This window comes from Ranitomeya variabilis, chromosome 1, assembly GCF_051348905.1.
Source record: "Ranitomeya variabilis isolate aRanVar5 chromosome 1, aRanVar5.hap1, whole genome shotgun sequence".
Classification (NCBI taxonomy): Eukaryota; Metazoa; Chordata; class Amphibia; order Anura; family Dendrobatidae; genus Ranitomeya; species Ranitomeya variabilis.
The window spans coordinates 716,215,636-716,240,548 of record NC_135232.1 but is presented as its reverse complement, the minus strand read 5'-3'; the positions used below and the strand labels follow the sequence as shown (position 1 = coordinate 716,240,548).

The window sequence follows — 24,913 nt, the reverse complement described above, 5'->3', positions numbered from 1 at the left end:
CGGAAAGAGGAGAGGTGAGTATTAGAAGGGGGGCCCGATGCCAGCGGTGGCACCGGGATGGGGGGCCCCGATGCCAGCGCTGGCACTGGACTCTCCCGACTCACGGACCCCATACTCCGTGTCCCACCTCGTTCGCCCAGGGCACCCAGCACTTACCTGGGTTCGCCGGGTGGTGTCACCGGCCCTAGTCGTGGTGGCGGTCGGGGCCGCCTGAAGATTTAAAGGGCCAGTGTCCTTTTTTTTTCCTTTCTCCTCTCTGGGGCGGGGCCCACCGGGCATTTCACTTGTGTCCCAGTCCGACCCTGTACAGGGAGCTCTCCCTAGTGGTGACTGCAGTCAGCATCTTATCATGTATCTCTGTATACAGGGAGCTCCTCCTTGTGGTGGAAGCAGACAGGATCTTATCATGTATCTCTGTATACAGGGAGCTCCCATTAGTGGAGACTGCGGACAGCATCTTATCATGTATTTCTGTGCACAGGGAGCTCTTCGTAGTGATGGCTGCACTCAGGATCTTATCATGTATCTCTACATACAGGAACTCCCACTAGTGGTTGCTGCAGCCATAATCTTATCATGTATCTCTGTATACAGGGAGCTCCCCCTAGTAGTGGCTGCGGACAGGATCTTATCATGTATCTCTGCATACAGGGAGCTCCCCCTAGTGGTGACTGCAGACAGGATCTTATCATGTATCTCTGTATACAGGGAGCTCCCCCTAGTGGTGACTGCAGACAGGATCTTATCATGTATCTCTGTATACAGGGAGCTCCCCCTAGTAGTGGCTGCACTCAGGATCTTATCATGTATCTCTATTTACAGGGAGCTCCCCCTAGTGGTGGCTGCAGACACAATCTTATGTACAGTACTCAGCGTAAATAAGAACACCTACTTTGAAACGTAAGATTTTAATTCATATCTCCTAGAACTGGTTTAAAATTTTTGACAATTCTGAGTTTCATAGAACTTTTTCCCCCATAACATGACAGCAAGGTTAGTGATATAACCTTCATTACAAAATCTTCAGCTTTACGCATATTATTTGCTAAAAATATGAGTACACCCCACTTCAAACATTCCTCCATCTAGTATTGTGTAACGATGATATGTAAGGAGGCGCCGAGTCTTCTAGGCCTGGAATTAAAGGGAACCTGTCACCTGATTTGGCGGGACCAGTTTTGGGTCATATGGGCGGAGTTTTCGGGTGTTTGATTCACCCTTTCCTTACCCGCTGGCTGCATGCTGGCCGCAATATTGGATTGAAGTTCATTCTCTGTCCTCCGGAGTACACGCCAGCGCAAGGCAATTGCCTGCCAGATGACTTCACTGCTTTCAAACAAGCTACACTTGCTTTCAAATCAGCCCTCACCTCTGCTAAACAGACCTGTTTCACAAACCTTGTATCTTCATTATCCTACAACCCAAAACAACTGTTCAGCACATTTAACTCTCTCCTCCGCCCACCACTGCCACCTCCAACTCCCCTCATCTCTTCCGAGGACTTTGCCACCTACTTCAAAAACAAAATTGACCAAACAAGGCAAACCTTTACTGTTCCACCAACCCAACCACTCCATATACCAGACCTCTGCCCTTCCCTAATAACCTCCCTCTCCAACATCACTGAAGGAGAGCTTACCCGACTCCTTTCCAAATCACACCTCACCACCTGTGCATTTGACCCCATCCCTTCCCACCTGCTCCCCACTATCACTAACACGCTCATTGCAACCCTAACCCATCTCTTCAACCTATCTTTATCTTCTGGTACCTTCCCCTCTGCCTTCAAACATGCCACCATAACACCCATCCTCCTCAAAAAAACTAACCTCGACCCAACTGCTATGCCCAGCTATTGCCCCATATCACTGCTCCCAGGGCCGGCTCCAGGTTTTTGAGGGCCCCGGGCGAAAGAGTCTCAGTGGGCCCCCTCTTTAACACATACCACGATTCATGATGCACAGATACAGCACAGAAATATAGCACAGCCACGTAGCATCTAACACATCCCACGTAGAATGTAACACAGCCACCTAGAATGTAACACAGCCACGTAGAATGTAACACAGCCACGTAGTATGTAACACAGCCACGTAGTATACAGCACAGCCACGTAGTATACAGCACAGCCACGTAGTATACAGCACAGCCACGTAGTATACAGCACAGCCCATGCAGTATACAGCACAGCCCATGCAGTATACAGCACAGCCCATGCAGTATACAGCACAGCCCATGCAGTATACAGCACAGCCCATGCAGTATAGCACAGCCCCGTGACGTAGTATATAACATTACACCGCCCACGTAGTATAACACAGCCAGCCATTTAGAATATACAGTAGTCTATGACAAGTCCCAGCCAGCATAGCTAACATACCATATTGTAGCTGGCTGCACACAAGTCCCAGAGGACCCAGACAGTACTGTCTTGCAAGTAAGTTGCAGAGACCATCCACTCCTGCCGCCGCCTATACGGTACGGGTCGTACTCGTACCTTGTCCTCAGGAGTCGGCTCCCAGGCAGCAGGCTGCATCCCCTCGCCCCCGCAATGCGTTGGGACCGAAGACTCACTCACCCAGTCATTGCTTCACGTGGCGCCGCTGCCCCCTTTGTGCATGCACCAACCATGCTCCTGACTGCAGCTGATGCTCGTCTTCTGCTTGGCGCTGCCGACTGCCGAGTGCCGCCGCCGGACCTGTCCTGTGGACGTACCGCCGGCCCGGAAGTGACTCTATGTATCCATGGTGACGGCGGAGGTGAGAATTGCGCAGCGCCAGCGAAACCCTCAGAGACTCTGTGCCGCCTGCTGCTGGGGCTCCGGCGCGGCGGGGATGATTGATGTGCTGTCACCTAAGAGTCACACGCAGCGCAGGAGCGCATGTGTGTGTACAGTACTTGGATGTTACTGCCATAAATGGGCCCCCCCCCGTCTCGCCAGGGCCCCGGCACTTGCCCGGGTACGCCGGGTGCTGACGCCGGCCCTGACTGCTCCCGTTTGCTTCAAAACTCTTTGAGCAACATGTCCATGCTCAACTTTCCTCCCTCCTCTCATCTAACTCTCTCCTTGACCACCTCCAATCTGGCTTCCGTCCTCAACACTCCACCGAAACTGCCCTGACAAAATTACTAATGACTTACTCACAGCCAAAGCTAACAGACAGTTCTCCATCCTCCTCCTTCTCGTCTGTCCTCTGCCTTTGACACAATCGACCACTGCCTACTGCTACAGATTCTTTCTTCTCTTGGCATTAAAGGCCTTGCCCTGTCCTGGATTGCCTCATACCTTTCCGACCGCACATTTAGCGTTTCCCACTCCCACCTCACCCCCCCCCCCCTCTGTTGGAGTCCCTCAAGGCTCTGTCCTAGGGCCCCTACTTTTTTCCATCTATACCCTTGGCCTAGGGCAACTCATAAAGTCCCATGGCTTCCAGTACCACCTATATGCGGACGACACTCAGATCTACCTCTCTGGCCCAGATGTCACCTCTCTACTGTCCAGAATCCTAAAGTGTCTGTCAGCCATATCCTCCTTCTTCACCTCTTGCTTCCTAAAACTCAGTGTAGACAAAACCGAACTCATCATCTTTCCCCCATCTCGCGTATTCCCCCTACCTGATCTATTATGGTAAACGACATCACGCTCTCTCCCGCACCTGAAATCTGCTGCCTAGGGGTAACTCTCGATTCTGCTCTGTCCTTCAAACCGCACGTCCAAACTCTTGCCACCTCCTGTCGCCTCCAACTCAAAAATATTGCCAGAATCTGTTCCTTCCTCAGCCCACAATCTACTAAAACTCTTGTGCATGCCCTCATCATCTCCCACCTCGATTACTGCAACACCCTCCTCTGTGGCCTCCCCGCTAGCTCCCTTGCACAGCTCCAGTCTGTCCTCAACTCTGCTGCTGCACCTCTCTCCTCGCTACTCCCCTGCTTCTCCCCTCTGCAAATCCCCCCACTGGCTCCCAATTCCCCAACAAATCCAGTTCAAACTACTAACACTGATCTACAAAGCCATCCACAACCTGTCCCCTCCCTATGTCTCTGAACTAATCTCCCAATATCTTCCCTCATGTAATCTTCGATCCTTCCTAGACCTCCTACTCTGTAATGCTGTAGATAAGCCCCCGATATATCCTAAAAGATGAGAAAAAGAGGTTAGATTATACTCACCCAGGGGCGGTCCCGCTGCGGTCCGGTCCCATGGGTGTCGCGGTCCGGCGCCTCCCATCTTCATACAATGACGTCCTCTTCTTTGCTTCCGGCTGCGGTTCCAAAAGCAGGCATACTTTGTCTGTCCTGTTGAGGGCAGCGCAAAGTACTGCAGTGCACAGGCGCTGGGCCTCTCTGACCTTTCCCGGAGCCTGCGCACTGCAGTACTTTACGCTGCCCTCTACAGTGCAAATCAGTACGCCTGCGCAGGAGCCACGACAGAAGGAAGAGGACGTCATTGTATGAAGATGGGAAGCGCCGCACCCGAACCTGCGATGTCCAGCGGACAGCGACGCCCATCGGACCGGACCGCACTGGGAGCGCCCCGCACTGGGACCGCCCCTGGGTGAGTATAATATAACCTCTTTTTGTCATCTTTCAGGATACATTGGGGGCTTAGCTACAGCATTACAGAATACAGTAGATAAGCCCCTGATGGCGGTGGCCGCAGCTTATAGGCCAAAAATGGGGTGACGGATTCCCTTTAATGCAGAAATGTGGAAAAAGCTGAAGGGTTCACAAACCTCCAAGGAGAAGAACATGCGAGTGACGGCGTCATCGTACTCCTCTGCTGTACTCCAGGAGACAGGCGAAACAAGGTGTATCAGCAGATAACAGGACGGGTGAAGGGCCGGTCCCTCACGGGTGACAGGATGGGTGAAGGGCCGGCCCCTCGCGGGTCACACAGGACGGGTGAAGGCTGGCCCCTCGCGGGTCACACAGGACGGGTGAAGGTCCGGCCCCTCGCGGGTCACACAGGACGGGTGAAGGGCCGACCCCTCGCGGGTCACACAGGATGGGTGAAGGGCCGGCCCCTCGTGGGTCACACAGGACGGGTGAAGGGCCGGCCCATCGCGGGTCACACAGGATGGGTGAAGGGCCGGCTCCTCGCGGGTGACACAGGACGGGTGAAGGGCCGGCTCCTCACGGGTCACACAGGACGGGTGAAGGCTGGCCCCTCGCGGGTCACAAAGGATGGGTGAAGGTCTGGCCCCTCATGGGTCACACAGGACGGGTGAAGGGCCGGCCCCTCGCGGGTCACACAGGACGGGTGAAGGCTGGCCCCTCGCGGGTCACACAGGGCGGGAGAAGGTCCGACCCCTCGCGGGTCACACAGGACGGGTGAAGGTCCTGCCCCTCGCGGGTGACACAGGATGGGTGAAGGGCCGGCCTCTCGCGGGTGACACAGGATGGGTGAAGGGCTGGCCCCTCGCGGGTCACACAGGATGGGTGAAGGGCCGGCCCCTCGCGGGTGACACAGGATGGGTGAAGGGCTGGCCCCTCGCGGGTGACACAGGATGGGTGAAGGGCCGGCCTCTCGCGGGTGACACAGGATGGGTGAAGGGCTGGCCCCTCGCGGGTCACACAGGATGGGTGAAGGGCCGGCCCCTCGCGGGTCACACAGGATGGGTGAAGGGCCGGCCCCTCGCGGGTCACACAGGACGGGTGAAGGTCCTGTCCCTCGCGGGTGACACAGGATGGGTGAAGGGCCGGCCCCTCGCGGGTGACACAGGACGGGTGAAGGGCCGGCCCCTCGCGGGTCACACAGGACGGGTGAAGGGCCGGCCCCTCGCGGGTCACACAGGACGGGTGAAGGGCTGGCCCCTCGCGGGTGACACAGGACGGGTGAAGGGCCGGCCCCTCGCGGGTCACACAGGACGGGTGGAGGGCCGGCCCCTCGCGGGTCACACAGGACGGGTGAAGGGCCGGCCCCTCGCGGGTCACACAGGACGGGTGAAGGCTGGCCCCTCGCGGGTCACACAGGGCGGGAGAAGGTCCGACCCCTCGCGGGTCACACAGGACGGGTGAAGGTCCTGCCCCTCGCGGGTGACACAGGATGGGTGAAGGGCCGGCCTCTCGCGGGTGACACAGGATGGGTGAAGGGCTGGCCCCTCGCGGGTCACACAGGATGGGTGAAGGGCCGGCCCCTCGCGGGTGACACAGGACGGGTGAAGGGCCGGCCCCTCGCGGGTCACACAGGACGGGTGAAGGGCTGGCCCCTCGCGGGTGATACAGGACGGGTGAAGGGCCGGCCCCTCGCGGGTCACACAGGACGGGTGGAGGGCCGGCCCCTCGCGGGTCACACAGGACGGGTGAAGGGCTGGCCCCTCGCGGGTGACACAGGACGGGTGAAGGGCCGGCCCCTCGCGGGTCACACAGGACGGGTGGAGGGCCGGCCCCTCGCGGGTCACACAGGACGGGTGAAGGGCCGGCCCCTCGCGGGTCACACAGGACGGGTGAAGGGCCGGCCCCTCGCGGGTCACACAGGACGGGTGAAGGGCCGGCCCCTCGCGGGTCACACAGGACGGGTGGAGGGCCGGCCCCTCGCGGGTCACACAGGACGGGTGAAGGGCCGGCCCCTCGCGGGTCACACAGGACGGGTGAAGGGCCGGCCCCTCGCGGGTCACACAGGACGGGTGAAGGGCCGGCCCCTCGCGGGTCACACAGGACGGGTGAAGGGCCGGCCCCTCGCGGGTCACACAGGACGGGTGAAGGGCCGGCCCCTCGCGGGTCACACAGGACGGGTGGAGGGCCGGCCCCTCGCGGGTCACACAGGACGGGTGAAGGGCCGGCCCCTCGCGGGTCACACAGGACGGGTGAAGGGCCGGCCCCTCGCGGGTCACACAGGACGGGTGAAGGGCCGGCCCCTCGCGGGTCACACAGGACGGGTGAAGGGCCGGCCCCTCGCGGGTCACACAGGACGGGTGAAGGGCTGGCCCCTCGCGGGTGACACAGGACGGGTGAAGGGCCGACCCCTCGCGGGTCACACAGGACGGGTGAAGGGCCGGCCCCTCGCGGGTCACACAGGACGGGTGAAGGGCCGGCCCCTCGCGGGTCACACAGGACGGGTGAAGGGCCGGCCCCTCGCGGGTCACACAGGACGGGTGAAGGTCCTGCCCCTCGCGGGTGACACAGGACGGGTGAAGGGCCGACCCCTCGCGGGTCACACAGGATGGGTGAAGGGCCGGCCCCTCGCGGGTCACACAGGACGGGTGAAGGGCCGACCCCTCTCCGGTGACTGTGGACAGCAGATGAATGTGCCGGGAGCGGAGGATCCCACCGCTGTCATACACGGACACTCTGGGAGTTCAGTGCTCTCCAACCTGAATGGGTGAGGTCACATGACTAGTCTGCATAACGTGACCCAGTCAGTTGCTGATTAGCTCCGCCCTCCACTCTCTCAGTCAGCGCTTGATTGGTCGTAGCTTCATGACGTAATGCTCTGTGATTGGTTCCTGATATTAACACTGTCGTTTCCGGGCACCTCTTTATAGCTACTGGAGATAACGGAACCCATAGCATCTCAAGGGTTAATGATGCTCCAGCTGTGACAGGGCGGCTCCTCCAGGAGAGCAGGGGCTTTGTGTCAGGGACCCGGGAATCGCGGAGCCACAGAGCGACGGGGCCGGAACCAGGACCGGAGGAGACTGCCCTGTGAGGGGTCCCGGGATTAGAAAATCTGCTGTGTGAGCGGTCTGAGCGTTAGGAGGGTCTCAATATTAGGGGTCTACTCTGTGATTCTCTCAGCATTAGGGGGTCTCCGCATTAGGGAGGTCTGCCGTGTAAGGGGTCTCAAGATTAGGGGGTCTACCCTGTGAGGGTCTCAGCATTAGGGGGTCTGCCTTCTTAGGGTCCTAGGATTACGGGGTCTGCCTTGTGAGGGGCCTCGGGATTGGGGGGGGGGGGTCTTCAATGTGAGAGGTCTCAGGATACGGGGTCTAAGGATTAGGGGGGTTTGCCCTGTGAGGGGTCTCAGGATTAGGGGGTCTGCCCTGTGAGAGGTCTCAGGATTAGGGGGTCTGCCGTGTGAGGGGTCTCAGGATTAGGGGGTCTGCCCTGTGAGAGGTCTCAGGATTAGGGGGTCTGCCCTGTGAGAGGTCTCAGGATTAGGGGGTCTGCCGTGTGAGGGGTCTCAGGATTAGGGGGTCTGCCCTGTGAGAGGTCTCAGGATTAGGGGGTCTGCCGTGTGAGGGGTCTCAGGATTAGGGGGTCTGCCCTGTGAGAGGTCTCAGCATTAAGGGCTCTGCTGTGTAGGGGATCTGCTTTGTGTCCTTGTATTGGGGGGCTGCAGTTTTGAGGCTTAAGGTATGAACGGCTGTGGAAAGTCGACTGTTCCAAGTTGCTTTGGGGCCCTGGAACGGGAATCAGGGAGTGATGTGCGGGAGCCGCAGACCTGCCAGGGTTTGTCTAGTACCTGCTGACAGTCGTGTGGAGTAGGAATGTCTGAGGGACTTCAAAATGGGGCTGATGATGAGGATGGAGGGGTCCCATTTTATGTGAATAAGAGCGGTCTTCCCATAGATGAGCCCACATGGGAACGGATGTGGGGGTACGTGGCACGGACTCACCCTGATGGGGAGAATCTTGTCAGGCTGATACGGAGCGCTGTGGATCTGCCTCGGGTAAGGGTCCTAGTGGGGAAAAATCTGAGGCCCTACTTTCAAGAAGTGTCTAGGTTATCTAATGCTACTTTCCACATCCACAGTTGCCAATGCCAGCAGTGCCAGCGCTGACGTCCGGAGCCTCTGTGCCAGAACGGGTGGAGGCTGTGCAGCGCTACATCCGAGAGCTGCAGTATCCTTTACGCCATTCTACCTCATCCCAGACTTTTATGAGTGGATTAAAGCGATATACTGGATAATGTGGTAATGTGACCGGTGGCTGGCACCTTCCCGGTAGTGGTGTGATTGGTGGGTGGCAGTCTTAGTGGCGGTGTAATCTATGTGACCGGTGAGCTATATGGTCTTGGTAGATGCTTGGTGATGTGGCCGGTTATTGACACGGCCCCGGTGGCGATGTGATCGATGGGCCGTATGGTCCCGGTGGATACTTGGTGTTGTGATTAGTGGGCGGCGCAATCTCACTGGTGGTGTGAACATTGGGTTTCGTGGTCATGTGACCGGTAAGTGGAACAGTCCCAGTGATTGATGTGACCCGTGGGCTGCACGGTCCTGGTGGTGGTGTGAAAGATGGATGATGTGACTAAGACAGTACTGGTGGTGGTGTGATCGGCGGAAGGCATGGTCCCAGTGGTGGTGTGATCGATATGACCAGTGCGTGCACCGTCCTGCTGGATGTTTGATGTGATCGATGCCAATTTTGTGTGATGAGAGCATATTTCTTTAATCTTAAAAATCTTGTAAAGCTCTGATGAAAGCGGAGACGTCACATGCCATCGATCACTGACATCCTAGAGAATTTTCTTCCTTTTGTCCACAGCAAACATCTGGTGGACTCTGGAGGCGAGGATCTTCCTCATAGGGTCTCCAGGGGCCAAGAGACTTCCGACCTCTGACCTTAACTCTTGGCTCAGATACAATCACACAGGGACTCAGTTCTTTGAAATCAAGAAGACGCGGCCACTCACCGGGTGAGAAACGCCGACGGTAACATTTGGCTGTGGCATTGCGCATGCCCTGTCTTGAATCCAGTGTCAGCTGATTAGATATTGGGGTACAGAACCACATCTATGAAATGATGGGACAGCAAAATGGTAATCGGGAAACATGGGGTTAAGGGAGCAGCATTAGGTAGTCTTAGACACATCCCCCCCCCCTTCTGCTGGAATCTTCCCATCATGGTGGAAAGGAGGCGACAGACTTTGTCTTCTCTCTTTCACAGGCTTATGGACCTGGCCAAAGAGATGACCAAGGAGGCTCTGCCGATCAAGTGCTTGGAGGCCGTGATTCTGGGCCTGTATCCTTCCAGACGCAAATTTATACCATATATCAAGGGTAGAAAGCATCACATGCAGAGCAGAATCCACAATTTTGCAACATAAGGTTAGAGATACACTCAGTGTACAAGAGTAGAAGGGAGACCTTGCGAGGCTTACATTGGTATAGCACTCAGTGTGGGAGGCTCTGTGAAACTTACATTGGCATAGCGCTCATTGAATAGACTGAGGTTCTGCGAGTCTCGTTGGTGTAGCGCTTATTGTAGGTGAGTAGATGGAGACTACACGAGGCTTACGTTGGCGAAGCGCTCAGTGTAGGCCGGTAGGCCCCGCAAGGCTTAAATTGGCACCATGCTCCGTGTAAGCAAGTAGATGGAGGCTTCACAAAGACTTGCGTTGGCACAGTGTAGGTAAGTAGATGGAGGCTCTGCAAGGCTTATGTTGGTGAAACGCTCACTGTAGATTAGTATATGGAGTGTCCTCGAGGCTTATGTTGGCGCAGCGCTCAGTGTAGATGTGTAGGAGGCTTCACGAGGCTTACGTTGACGCAACGCTCAGTGTAGGTGAGTAGGAAACTCAGCGAGGCTTACGTTGAAGCGCTCAGTGTTAGGTTAGTAGATGAAGGCTCCGTGAGGTTTATGTTGAAGTGCTCAGTGTAGCTTAGTAGATGGGAGACTCCGGGAGGCTTACGTTGGCGCAACGCTCATTGTAGGTTAGTAGATGGCTTACGTTCGTGCAGCTCTCAGTGTAGGTTAGTAGAGGGAGGCTCTGTGAGGCTTACATTGGTTAAGCGCTTATTTTAGGTGAGTAGGAGACTCCTCAAGGCTTAGGTTGGCGCAACGCTCAGTGTAGGTTAGTAGATGAGACTCCACAAGGCTTAAGTTGGCGCAATGCTCAGTGTGATAAGATGGAGGCTTCGCAAAGACTTGCGTTGGCACAGTGTTCAGTGTAGGTAAGTAGCTTACATTGGTGAAACGCTCACTGTAGATTAGTAGATAAGAGTGTCCTCGAGGATTATGTTAGCGCAGCGCTCAGTGTAGATGAGTAGGAGGCTCCCATTGACGCAGCGCTCAGGGTAGGTTAGTAGATGGAGGCTTCGCAAGGCTTATGTTGCTGCCGTGCTCACTGTAGGTCTGCTGACTTGTGGTGAGGTGCCATTTATCTCCAGACATACGGTACATGTTACCTGCATCTTTTATCCACCATTTCTGCATTCCTTGTTGTTATATCTTTTATATTTATTTAATAAAGATTTTTGTACATTTTGGACATTTTCTTGCACCATTTTTTTGGTAGTTTGTCACTGTAGGTGAGCAGGAAACCTAGCAAGGCTTACATTGGGGCAGCGCTCTGTGTAGGTTAGTAGATTGAAGCTCCGTGAGCTTACTTCGGCGAAGTGCTCTGTGTAAGTGAGGAGACTCCCCGAGGATTATGTTGGTGAAGCGCACAGTGTAGTTGAGTAGGAGACTCCCCGAGGCTTATGTTGGTGAAGCGCTCAATGTAGATGAGTAGGAGACTCCTCGAGGCTTACGTTGGCACCACACTTAATGTAGGAGACTCTGCGAGGCTGATGTTGGCGTCGCACTCAATGTAGGAGACTCTGCGAGGCTGACATTGGAGCTTAGTCCTTTTATTTGTAGATGGATGCAGCTGTTTAACCCTTGCGCTTCAATTCTGGGTTCATCTGTCTGTAAAGAGTTTTGCTTATCAGACGTCTCTCACTGTTTCCCTGAGCTCTCATCACCAGATATTTGACAAATCATATCTCCGGCCTCGAGCGTTTCCCTGTTAGCTTCAAGACTCAGTTTGCGGGCGGCTGTTTCCGACACATTGTGCTGGGACTGCACTGGGGCGGACACTTTGGAGCTATTGGCATCAGTCGCAGGGAAGATCTCATGTACAAGCCTCTTCGGCACAGGACTTTGAACGATCTGATGGTAGATTTCCAGGAAGCGTATGCTCGCTGCTGGCACATGCTCAAGAAGATAAAGATTGGGCCCTACGTGTCACATGACCCACACAGCGTGGAGCAGATAGAATGGAAGCATTCGGTGCTGGACGTCGAGGAACTGGGTGCAGATGGGCTGCGCCGGGAGCTGGAGCGGCACAGCAGAGACATGAGACTCAGGGTAAAGGCGGAAAGGTGGAGACATCCAGCAGTGCCCGGCCTTTTCTCATTTACAAATATCTCTTTCTTTATAGATAATTAAGGGTCCCCCTTCACCACCAAAAGAGCGAAGAAGAGAAGTCACCCCATCCCCTCAGAGAGGACAGGCGAGCCCACAGCGCAGGGAGCGGCCAGAGAGACGGTAAGGTGCTCCCTTTCTTTCCACAGTTGCTGGATGTCATTAATGGGTCCAAACGGGTGGTGGTGGTGAGATTGTGTGAACACTTGCTGATAATGCCCCGTGCACATACCCAAAGCTGCTGCCTGCACCAGATCCTGGCTCTAAAGGTGGCGGCTGCACCAGAGACAGAGGCAGTCCAAAACCATGGCACTATGGGCCAGAACTGCTGCACAAGGCGGTCAGGAACATGGCTCCGACATGACATAGCGCTGTACCTCCCAGAGCTGCGGCTCATAGCTCTGCCCTAATGAAGCAGAGCTAGAGTGCAAAGCATTGGGGAGAGACAGAGGAGCAGACCACGCAAAAGTTTAAAGGTGCAGGAGCCCCATTACTGATCTTTCTGTGCCCATAGTCAGCGCTCAGCCTGGCTGATCAGGTTATTAATGGACCACTGCCTGGCCAGCTTAACCACTGGGCAGTCATGATGGTGCGTAGTACAGGGACTGTAGTGGAGATGTTCCTGACATTGGGATTCTGGTCTGTTTTTTTTAGGCCTTCAGGGGAAAAATCTGTGGACCCCAAGACCTTACCAGACCTCAGCAGCTACCAAATCCGGGTGTGAGGGACAGCGCCGGAAGGACAGATGATCTTCTTACCTCGCCTCTACCTGGACTTTCTACAGAGAATCCATGGAGCGCCCTGATCCAACTCCTCGTGCATTATTAGTGACGAAGTGACCACTACTGAGCGAGGGGCTATAAGTCAGTATTAACCCTTTGCCGATTGCCTTATCACATAGCCACATGTGCCAGCCTATTAGGGCCCGGCCCTGCTCTCACCTTGACGCCGTGGTGTTGCACATTTGTCACCTCATTTTTCCCAGCACTACTTCTTCCCTAATAAAAGGTGTAATCTGAGCACAGTCTCATCTGGCGTTGGTTCATGGGGGTAACGGCAGGAGTGCAGCCTATCTGGTCTCTTCTGTTTATTGGTGAGCCACATTCTCACACAATCCAGAATTAACATGGCTTCTCATACACTGTGTACAGCCCCTGCTCCGGCCGGCGGCGCTGCAGACCCCCCAGAGAGTAACTCTGCTATATAAAAGGCTGGACAATAGTAAATCCTAAAACCTACAAAGGCGCCGAGTCCTGTGGTGAGGGAGCAACCGCTCTAGAATGCTGTGTGGCCCCTGCTGACAGATCCAGACTGAACCGCGCCAGAAGACACAAGTGATCGGAGCAACAGAAGGGGTTGGGGAGACCCTGCGCCGCCCACAAATCCTCCTCGGACAGAAGACACAGCCGCCCCAGAAGCTTCAGCTGAGCGTCCTTATAGAATCTCAGACCTGAAAGATACAAGACACGTGTGAGGCTGGCGCCATGCGGCAAACATTGTGGACGATGTACTAAGCACTCACCGTGCTTCATGCCACACACTGGAATGGGCTCCGCCGAATAGAAAATGTAATCCACCACGCTGCCCGTGCCTAGCGGCATCGTCGTGACTTCAAAGCGACCTTTGGCCGGCAGAAAGTGGGTGTACACAGAGGTGAGGTCCAGACTGTGCTCCAGCAACAGGGGCTGTGACCTGCAGGGGGAGACACTCAGATAAAGGCCCCTCACACCGCTGCTCCATTACAGAGACTAGTCACATCCAGAGCTGCAGTCACAGTCCTGATGGCAGCCTGTAGTTCATCCATCCTGGCCGATCCCCTCAATGCTCTGAAAGACAGCAGAATTGGGAATGCAGCTCTAGCTGTGATGGACAGGGATCTGCAACTAAAGGATAGTCATACTCGTCACCCGGTATCGTTACTGTCCCACCTTGATGGCAGGCAGCTCACACTTAGTACCTGAATGATGGCACTCCATTGTCCACCTGGTCGTGTGCCAGCTCCCTGCATGGATCTAGGAGACAAAGACGAGATGAGCGAGGAGGCGGAGTGCACGAAGCACACGTTGCGGAGCACGAAGCAAACGGGGCGAAGTGCAGAGCAGACACCACCCTACCTGGCTTATTGTCAGTCACACCCTTTATCAGAATCAGTCGCTCAGGTCTCTGCAGGGCGCAGTCACAGTAACGAAGCTCCAGGAGGCGCCGACGACTGTATGTCTGTCTGTCTACAGCAGGAAAAGAGAGTTCAGTAATGAGCAGCCCCAGCTCAGATCCCTCTCCCAGAGGCAACTACACAAGCGGACCGAGCCCCCATCCCTCTTATAGAGGAAGTGACACGAGGGGCCCGTACCCCCATCCCTCTCACAGAGGCAACTACACAAGCGGCCCGAGCCCCCGTCCCTCTTATAGAGGAAGTGACATGAGCAGCCCGAGCCCCCATCCCTCTCACAGAGGCAGCGACACGAGCAGCCCGAGCCCCATCCTTCTCACAGAGGTCAGTGACACAAGCAGCCCGAGCCCCCATCCCTCTCACAGAGGCAGCGACACGAGTGACCCGAGCCCCCATCCTTCTCACAGAGGTCAGTGACACAAGCAGCCCGAGCCCCCATCCCTCTCACAGAGGCAGCGACATGAGCGGCCCGAGCTCCCATCCTTCTCACAGAGGTCAGTGACACAAGCAGCCCGAGCCCCCATCCCTCTCACAGAGGCAGCGACACGAGTGGCCCGAGCTCCCATCCTTCTCACAGAGGTCAGTGACACAAACAGCCCGAGCCCCCATCCCTCTCACAGAGGCAGCGACACGAGCGGCCCGAGCTCCCATCCTTCTCACAGAGGTCAGTGACACAAGCAGCCCGAGCCCCCATCCCTCTCACAGAGGTCAGTGACATGAGTGGCCTGTGCCCCCATCCCTCTCAGAGCCATTGAGACGAGCGGCACAAGCCCCCATCCCTCTTTTAGGGAAGTGACACGAGCGGTCCAAGCCCCCCATCCCTCTCACAGATGCAGCGACATGAGCGGCCCGTGCCCCCATCCCTTTTACAGAGGTCAAGCGGCCCCAATCTCCACATTGGTCCTAGAACCCCTTTCTTGCAGGTTCATGTAGTCTTTATTAGACCAGCATCGAGATCTGCAATCTGTCCCCAGTGCCGCCTTGCACCTGCCATCATGGGACACGGCCTCGCATTACCGAGGACGTTCTGCACCCGTCATCTGTGAATGCAGCCTTACCCTTCTTCTCTGCTGCCGGGTGAGTGATATACTGACAGCGGCCACTGATGCCCAGGAAGTCTGGCCACAGTGGGGAGGACAGGAGCCTTGGATTGGGGGTTGTGCAGTAGTGCTCCTGCCCTGACACCTTCCAGGCAGGCAGACCACGGTAGCTGAGGACCCCGTTGTGCAGCAGCTGGTAGAGCAGAGAGTCTGGGGTGGCGTTTAGATCTCCGCACAGTATTATTGGGCAGTGAGAACCATCAAGAGTGCGAGATAGTTTTTCCACCTCTGCCAGGAGAAGTGCCAGCTGTGCCAGTTTAATGTCACCTCTCCGTGGATTGTATAGGAGATGGGTATTGGCCACACACAGCGGGGGAGGAGCAGCATGGCCATCTTGTGTCCCTTCAGGAAGCCTCGGCTGCAGCAGTAGCACCAGTCCCACATTGTCGCGGTTTAAGACATCAATTGCGGGACGGAAAAATTCAACATGATTCTCGGCCAGCAACGTGAAGCGTTCAGCTTTGAAGCAAGTGCAGCAGCCATCAGTCTTCCTGCCTGTGCGCCGCTTGTAGTGACAGCTGTAACCTGCAGAGGGAGACACAGTGCCCGTCAGCATCACATTGCACCACACTCCTGAGCCTCACACCAAGCAGCCAGGACACATTACCCAGCGCGCGAAGGCTTGGCTCCACCTGCTCCTGATAATGATCACCCTGCACCTCCTGAAGACAGAGGATCTGCGGAAGAGCAGAGAGTAACACAGAGAACCAGCAAGGGGCAGTATATGCAGGGCATGTACAGCGGGGTAGGGGGAAGAACAACCCAGACCCTCACGGTGACCACCATCCCACTCAGTGGATAGTCATCATTGGGGGTCCCGCTGACTTACGTCGGCCTCCCAGTGCTGCAGCTCCTGGAGAATGTTGGGCCAGCGGTAGTCCCAGCGCAGGATTAAGGGGCTGCAGTGCAGGTACAGCTGGGGGTTCTGATCCACCAGGTCCTGAGACAGGATGTTGTATGACAGGACAGCAAAGTCAAACTGCTGCTCATCAGGAAGAGGGGGTCCACACAGGTCCTGCCAGTCCCGCCACAGAAGCTCTGATCACACAGGAGAAGAGGATGAGTCCACACAAGTCACCCACATGGCCTGCCCTCGTGTGCCCACACTGACCATGGTACATCACCGGCTGAGGGAGGGTCTGCTCCAGCTCTCCCATCCCCCACTTGCCATCTTCCTTGCTGTGCAGCATCCATTCCAGCACTGCCGAATCCTTCTGCCACGTGCCGCCCTCTATAGGTTTAGATGAGGGCTCCAACCGCAGTTCTTTGGGGGTCTTGTCCACCTCCTCGTGAGCACCCTGTGGAGATGACCCCGGGACCTCTCCACTTGTTGGGCGCTCTACACTGTCCATGGTTCCCTTCCTGCCAGCGGTACAGGGGCTAAAGAGAAAAACAGAGATGAGAGAGAGTGACAGCGGCAGGAATAGGAGACGCTGCAATGTCACCCATACACGCCACGAATCGCGCATGCACGTCACGCCATGCATCGCACATATCATGCATTGCGCACACTCGTCACGCATTGCGCGCGCACACACACAAGAGAGAGATCAAGGTTCACTATCAATTCTCAATGAAACATCATGGGTAAATAGTTGGGTGGATGACAGACTGTAAATAGGGGAGAGAAGAGACCAAACAAATGATGGCATGCACATCTAACACAAAATAATCATAAAATCAAGCAAATTATCATGCACACACACACACACATCCATACAGCGGGTTAAATAAATATGAACATGTCATCAATTTTCTAAGAAAATCTATTTGTAAAGATGCTATTGTTATGAAATTGTCCTGAGATATCGGTAACAACCCATCCAATCCACACAGAAAAGAAATCACCATAAATGTCCACAAATTATATGTAATAATGACACAAGGAAAAGTACTGAACACATGAAGAAAGAGAGGAGCAAAAAAACTGGTTTAGTCCTGACACCGGCTCAAATCTATCAGGTCGGGTACACACAATCCGGAACTAGCAGTGTATGTTCACTGCTGTCTGTTGAACGCAGGTGAATCCGCGTTCAACAGACGGCAGCGAACATACACTGCTAGTTCTGGATTGTGTGTACCATGCAGATTCACTGCATAAAATACATTCTATTGGTGAAATTTCTCTTGCGGAGACTAGCATCTCTGCAAGAGAAATTGACATGCATCTCTCCAGCCTGCAGTGTCGCATGTCCAGTGAGCCACGGGAGTCTGTGGACACATAGTAAGCGTGAAATCCCATCCACTATGCTGTAACATCTGACCGCTGCGAATTTGACGCTCCATAAGTATGCATTGTCAAACAAGCAGCAATTACTGATCATGTGCACATACCCTCAGTAATTAGAAAGCAATCCTGTCACTTACTGACACATAATAACAGCTGGTTCACCTGACGGCCCATAAAAAGACGTCTCATTACTAAGGTGCCACACAAGAAACATCTCATGATGGGGAAAGCCAGTGAGTAGTCTCAAGACCTTCACAACCTAATTGTTACAAAACATCCTGATGGCATTGGTTTCAGAAGAATTTCTGAACTACTGAAGGCTTCAGTGAGCACTGTTGGGGCAATAATCCGGAAGTGGAAAGAACATAATTTTGCCATAAACTCTTCGCGACCAGGTGCTCCAAGAAAGATTTCACCAAAAACTGACCACAACCTGGTGCTCCCCATAAGATGTCACCATAAACCGGCTGCAACCAAGTGCTCCCTAAACAATTTCACCAGAAACCGTTCACAACCAGGTGCTCCTAGCAAGATTTCACACAGAGGAGTGAAAAGAATCAGAAGAGTTGTCCAAGAGCCAATGACCACATGTGGAGAGCTACTGAAAGACCTGGAATCAGCAGGTACAAGAAAACTACAAGTAATGCAGTCAACCTCCATGGCCTGTTTGAATGCTCACTATACAACCTCCATAAAATGTATTATTATTTATTATTATAGCGCCATTTATTCCATGACGCTTTACATGTGAGAAGGGGTATACATAATAAAAACATGTATGCGCACTCAATGCAAATTCCATGACCTGTATGCACAACCTCCATGGCCTTTATGTACATTCTCCACACATCCTCAATGGTCTGTAAACATGTTCACCATACAACCTCAATGGCCTGTATGCACACTCACCATGTAAGACCATGAAAGATCAGCACCTTGCTACCCAGCCTGACATCAATACTTCGTCAGCAGGATCACATGGGAAGGTTTCTCCACTTGTACAGACACCTCCTGTCTGCATGGGTAGTGAGAGGGTGTGGCCCACACAGTCACTGATGTGGCACCACACTCGCCCACAACCCTGACAGGCTGAGAGGCCCCATTCCCTAGCACCAGTAAAATAGCGCCTGGTCGGCCCGGTAGGACTGCCACCAGTTCCTTGTTCGATATAAGCCTGATCCGTTAACAGGGCTGTATCGGATCCGAAACCAGCCCTGGTAACATGGAAAATTAAACCGAGAAATTGACGTGTGGATTAGCGGATCGAGATAAAAGAGCAGACCAAGGTTAAATTATATATTTAATCGCCTTAAGGGCACACTAGCCAATACACTATATACACGATGGTTACACATATACAATGGTCATACAACTCTGGCAAAAATTAAGAGACCACTGCAAAATGTTCAGTTTGTCTGATTTTTCTCTTTATAGGTATATTTTTTAGTAAAGTGTAAATTATTTCAATCTATAAACTTCTGACAACATGTCTCTGAATTTCCAAGCAATAATTTTATTTTTTTTTCTAAAACGGAGAAATGGTCAAAATAACAAAAAAATGCATTGCTGGCAGACCTCAAATAATGCTTAGAAAACAAGTTCATAATCATTTAGAAACAACAATACTAATGCTTTAGCTCAGGAAGAGTTCAGAAATCAATATTTTGTGGAATAACCATGATTTTTAACCACAGCTTTCATGCGTCTTGGCATGCTTTTCACCAGTCTTTCACACTGCTCCTGGTACACAAATTTCAGCAGTTCTTCTTTGATTGATGGCTTGTGATTATCCATCTTCCTCTTGATTACATTCCAGAGGTTTTCAATGGAGTTCAGGTCTGGAGATTGGGCTGGCCATGACAGGGATTTGATGTGGTGGTATTACTTTTTGCCAGATCTGTATATGCAACTACAATAGTGGCAGGACAAGAGATAGAAGCAGAATATATGGGTCAGTTACCAGTAGATGAAAGGTCTGGCTTGCAGAGGAAAGGCTGCCACATGGGAGGCTTGTGGTCCCCTCTGTTCCTTGACTTCTCCCCACACAATATGTCCTTGCGACCTCCCCAAAGAAAAAGTACTATCCCAAGCACTGCAGGAGCATTTAATGCCTTGGTTGGTCACACCCTTTTCCACCCACAGGGTGGTCCTTATCCCCCTCCCCTGGAGGTTTGAAACTAATTCTACAAAACCTATGAAAGATCATTAACTCCTTTCTGGACGGTCCTAGGGCTATCGGATACGGTCCGGCTCCTGCTACGCGTTAAGACCAAACACAGCTTTACTACCTGGCTTCTTGTAGCTGTAGTGGTTTTTATAATCCCATGCCAAATAGGATACAAATAATTGACATGGAATTATATCTCCAATATTCTTCACAAGGGCATTTACAGTTTGCTCAACAACATTTAGACAAGCCTGTGAAATACTGCAGAATATAGTCCGGTCAGATTAGACCAACATTGAACTCTTTACCATAATACATACCGTGTTTGGAGGCCAAAAGGCACTGTATATCACCGCAAAAACGTCATTCCAGCAGTGGTGTGGAGCTGGGAACATCATGGTGACAGGCTGTATTCCAGCACACGGCACTGGTAAACATCATATACTTGAAGGAAGGAAGAATGGACAATCGTACAGAGACATTCCTTATAAAAATCTGCTGCCATCTACCAGGATGATGAAGGTGAAACAAGGGTGGATATTTCAGCAAGACAATGATCCAAAAACACAAAGCCAAGGAAACTCTGAATTGGCGTCAGAGACAGAAAATAAAACTGAAACAATGGCCGATCACCGGACCTGAATCCAAGAGAAAATATATGGAAGGAACTAAAGCACAGAGTTTATAGAAGGAGCCATGGAAGCTTCAGGATGTGAAGAGTGTTTGTCTGGAAATATGGGCCGAAGTCACACCTGAGCAATGCCTGCGACTAGTTTCTCCATACAGGAGGTGTCTGGAAGCTTCATCATCAACAAAGTATTAATTAAATGTCAGTAAGGTGTTCAGTACTTTTCCCAGTGTCAGTTCTCATTATTACACATAATTTATGGACTTGTATGGTGATTTCTTTCCTGTGTGGATTAGATGGGTTGCTACTGACATCTGAGGAAAATTTCAGGTCAACAGCAGCTTTACCAATAGATTTACTTAGGAAATTGGTGACGTCTTCAACATTTATTTCACTCGCTGTATATGCACACACACACACACGATGCGTCAGCACACTGCGACTAATGAATACATGAACCCCAATATTGCTTCAAATCTTAATAATGTAAAGGTACTTATTTTATCAAAAATCTAAAAAGCCTTCAATCATGTCAAGATGCTCTTTTAATATGGATGGTCCCTAACCACTAACTATCCTACCTCTGCATGTGCCAAAAGTGCCTCTTGTGAATGAGGAGTGAAAGGAAACCAGACATAGCTCGCAATGCAAACCTAAATGTGGGAAATCTAGGTGGATAAGGAGATGAGCCCTGCAGGAGGTTGGAGGCTTTTGCACTCTGATCAAAAAACGCTACGTACTTTTGTGTTTTTAACATTTGCAGCAATATTGGAGTTCATGTATTCCTTAGTCGCAGTGCGCTGCATCGTGTATGTATATGTGAGTGTTTGTATATTGGCCACAAAGCATATTTGGGCATAAATTTAATGCTACGGTGGGCGGGGCCTATTTTTTCTTTTTAATGTAGAACATACACACACGTCACATACAGCGCTGTGCAGAAGTGTTAGATACAGAATAAATGCGGCCGAGTCAGAAGCTTCAGACACAGAAGGGTTAATAGTTTATTATCAATTCATAAAATAAAAAGTGACTGAAGAGAAATGTAAATCCCATCAGTATCTGGTGACCGCCCGTTGCCTCCATCATTAGTATCCTGTGACCGCCCGTCGCCTCCATCATCAGTATCTGGTGACTGCCCATCACCTCCATCATCGGTATCTGGCGACTGCCCATCGCCTCCATCAGTATCTGGTGACTGCCCGTCGCCTCCATCATCGGTATCCGGTGACCACCCGTCACCTCCATCATCGGTATCTGGCGACTGCCCATCACCTCCATCAGTATCTGGTGACTGCCCGTCGCCTCCATCATCAGTATCCGGTGACCACCCGTCACCTCCATCATCAGTATCTGGCGACCGCCCATCGCCTCCATCAGTATCTGGTGACCGCCCGTCGCCTCCGTCATCAGTATCCGGTGACCACCCGTCGCCTCCGTCATCAGTATCCGGTGACCACCCGTCGCCTCAATCATCAGTATCCAGTGACTGCCCGTCACCTCCATCATCAGTATATGGTGACCGCCCATCGCCTCCATCAGTATCTGGTGACTGCCCGTCGCCTCCGTCATCAGTATCCGGTGACCGCCCGTCGCCTCAATCATCAGTATCCAGTGACTGCCCGTCACCTGCATCTTCAGTATCTGGTGACCGTCCTTCACCTCCATCGTCAACATGATGGAGGCGATGGGCGGTCACCGGATACTGATGACGGAGGCGACGGGCAGTCACCAGATACTGATGGAGGTGACGGGCGGTCACCGGATACTGATGGGAATCACATTTCCCTTTTTATTCAGTCACTTTGTATGCTGTGAATTGATAATAGACCATTAACCCTTCTGTGACGGCCGCATGTTTCTCACTTGCCTGTGACTTTTGCACGTATCACAAGCACATCGCACACGTTACACGCTCCCGGCTCTGCCTTTTACGCTCTCGGATTCGTCCCCGCCTCGGGCTCCGCTCCGTCACTTCTGACAACTCTGCACGTGCTTCCTGCCGAAACAATAATACTACCATCCCAGTTCCGGTGTGAAGTGTTCTCTTCCGGGTGATAGCAGCATGAGATGCACGTACTAAACGCAGTGATGTCAGTATGTTCACGGCCCCACATCATGTGACTCTAAGTTCTGCGCAGACGCCCAGAACACCCGATTGTTATTTACATATTTATTTACAGACGCCCCCATATCCAGAGACCCCCGAACACCGCAGTTATATACAGACACCACATATTCAGAGACCCCCGAACACCTCACAGTTATATACAGACATCACATTCAGAGACCCCCGAACACCGCAGTTATATACAGACTTCCCCCATATCCAGAGACCCCCGAACACCTCAGTTATATACAGACATCACATTCAGAGACCCCCGAACACCGCAGTTATATACAGACGCCCCCATATCCAGAGACCCCCGAACACCTCAGTTATATACAGACATCACATTCAGAGACCCCCGAACACCGCAGTTATATACAGACGCCCCCATATCCAGAGACCCCCGAACACCGCAGTTATATACAGACTTCCCCCATATCCAGAGACCCCCGAACACCTCAGTTATATACAGACATCACATTCAGAGACCCCCGAACACCGCAGTTATATACAGACTTCCCCCATATCCAGAGACCCCCGAACACCTCAGTTATATACAGACATCACATTCAGAGACCCCCGAACACCGCAGTTATATACAGACGCCCCCATATCCAGAGACCCCCGAACACCGCAGTTATATACAGACTTCCCCCATATCCAGAGACCCCCGAACACCTCAGTTATATACAGACATCACATTCAGAGACCCCCGAACACCGCAGTTATATACAGACGCCCCCATATCCAGAGACCCCCGAACACCCCACAGTTATATACAGACATCACATTCAGAGACCCCCGAACACCGCAGTTATATACAGACGCCCCCATATCCAGAGACCCCTGAACACCGCAGTTATATACAGACGCCCCCATATCCAGAGACCCCCGAACACCGCAGTTATATACAGACTTCCCCCATATTCAGAGACCCCCGAACACCCCACAGTTATACGCAGACTCCCCCAAATTCAGAGACCCCTGAACACCGCACAGTTATATACAGATTCCCCCATATCCAGAGACCCCCCAAACACCTCAGTTACATACAGACGCCCCCATATCCAGAGACCCCGAACACCGCAGTTATACACAGACTTCCCCATATTCAAATACCCCCGAACGCCCCACAGTTATATACAGATTCCCCCATATCCAGAGACCCCCGAACACCGCACAGTTATATAGACTTCCCCATATTCAGAGACCCCCAAACACCGCAGTTATATACAGACTCCCTCATATTCAGAGACCCCCGAACACCCCACAGTTATATACAGATTCCCCCATATCCAGAGACCCCCGAACACCACAGTTATATACAGACTTCCCCATGTTCAGAGACCCCTGAACACCCCACAGTTATATACAGATTCCCCCATATCCAGAGACCCCTGACCACCGCACAGTTATATACAGACTTCCCCATATTCAGAGACCCCCGAACACCCCACAGTTATATACAGATTCCCCCATATCCAGAGACCCCCGAACACCGCACAGTTATATACAGACTTCCCCATATACTTCCCCATATTCAGAGACCCCTGAACGCCCGACAGTTATATACAGATTCCCCCATATTCAGAGACCCCCAAACACCGCAGTTATATACAGACTTCCCCATATTCAGAGACCCCCAAACACCGCAGTTATATACAGACTCCCTCATATTCAGAGACCCCCAAACATCGCAGTTATATACAGACTTCCCCATATTCAGAGATCCCCCGAACACCCCACAGTTATATACAGATTCCCCCATATCCAGAGACCCCCGAACACCGCAGTTATATACAGACTTCCCCATGTTCAGAGACCCCCGAACACCCCACAGTTATATACAGATTCCCCCATATCCAGAGACCCCTGACCACCGCACAGTTATATACAGACTTCCCCATATTCAGAGACCCCCGAACACCCCACAGTTATATACAGATTCCCCCATATCCAGAGACCCCCGAACACCGCACAGTTATATACAGACTTCCCCATATACTTCCCCATATTCAGAGACCCCTGAACGCCCCACAGTTATATAGATTCCCCCATATTCAGAGACCCCCAAACACCGCAGTTATATACAGACTTCCCCATATTCAGAGACCCCCAAACACCGCAGTTATATACAGACTCCCTCATATTCAGAGACCCCCAAACATCGCAGTTATATACAGACTTCCCCATATTCAGAGACCCCCGAACACCCCAGTTATATACAGACTTCCCCATATTCAGAGACCCCCAAACACCGCAGTTATATACAGACTTCCCCATATTCAGAGACCCCCGAACACCCCAGTTATATACAGATTCCCCCATATCCAGAGACCCCCGAACACCGCAGTTATATACAGACTTCCCCATGTTCAGAGACCCCCGAACACCCCACAGTTATATACAGATTTTCCCATATCCAGAGACCCC

At 52.8% G+C, this 24,913-nt stretch overlaps 2 protein-coding genes across 9 annotated transcripts in view; one reads left to right on the top strand and one right to left on the bottom strand.

Moving 5' to 3' along the window:
• The first annotated feature begins 7,456 nt into the window (after positions 1-7,456).
• On the top strand, positions 7,457-13,094 carry VASH1 (vasohibin 1). 5 transcript variants are annotated; one of them, XM_077267537.1, is made up of 8 exons: positions 7,457-8,058; positions 8,219-8,615; positions 8,699-8,787; positions 9,527-9,583; positions 9,835-9,909; positions 11,637-12,018; positions 12,092-12,198; positions 12,730-13,094. In XM_077267537.1, exons 2-8 carry the CDS (start codon positions 8,433-8,435, stop codon positions 12,797-12,799), a joined length of 963 nt encoding a protein of 320 aa, XP_077123652.1. In that variant the 5' UTR covers positions 7,457-8,058; positions 8,219-8,432; the 3' UTR covers positions 12,800-13,094. The 5 variants fall into 5 exon arrangements, with proteins under 5 accessions (XP_077123652.1, XP_077123654.1, XP_077123653.1 ...); XM_077267539.1 differs by having other exon boundaries at positions 7,458-7,647; positions 8,515-8,615; XM_077267538.1 differs by having other exon boundaries at positions 7,458-7,679; positions 8,515-8,615.
• Positions 13,095-13,147: 53 nt separating this feature from the next.
• The window catches only part of ANGEL1 (angel homolog 1), a 13,612-nt gene continuing 1,846 nt past the window's right edge, over positions 13,148-24,913 (bottom strand). Inside the window, exons 1-9 of one of the 4 annotated variants that reach the window (XR_013216511.1) lie at positions 22,241-22,458; positions 16,457-16,725; positions 16,175-16,383; positions 15,953-16,022; positions 15,304-15,870; positions 14,190-14,300; positions 14,033-14,087; positions 13,598-13,901; positions 13,148-13,525 (exon numbers count right to left, since the gene is read on the bottom strand). Coding sequence is in view for 3 of the 4 variants with exons in the window: in XM_077267530.1 (XP_077123645.1) it covers positions 13,311-13,525; positions 13,598-13,767; positions 14,033-14,087; positions 14,190-14,300; positions 15,304-15,870; positions 15,953-16,022; positions 16,175-16,383; positions 16,457-16,697 (1,638 nt within the window). In the remaining variant the exon portion in view is untranslated. Of the gene's footprint in view, positions 13,526-13,597; positions 13,902-14,032; positions 14,088-14,189; positions 14,301-15,303; positions 15,871-15,952; positions 16,023-16,174; positions 16,384-16,456; positions 16,726-19,535; positions 19,661-22,240; positions 22,459-24,913 lie in introns of those variants that run through there. The other 3 variants (XM_077267530.1, XM_077267531.1, XM_077267532.1) reach the window with 3 other exon arrangements.

Coding starts and splice junctions, on each gene's coding strand:
- VASH1 (XM_077267537.1), top strand. CDS start 8,433: ATGTCTGAGGGACTTCAAAATGGGGCTGATGATGAGGATGGAGGGGTC. Junction 9,584..9,834: donor AAGACGCGGCCACTCACCGG/GTGAGAAACGCC, acceptor TCTCTTTCACAG/GCTTATGGACCTGGCCAAAG. Junction 12,199..12,729: donor AGGGAGCGGCCAGAGAGACG/GTAAGGTGCTCC, acceptor TGTTTTTTTTAG/GCCTTCAGGGGAAAAATCTG.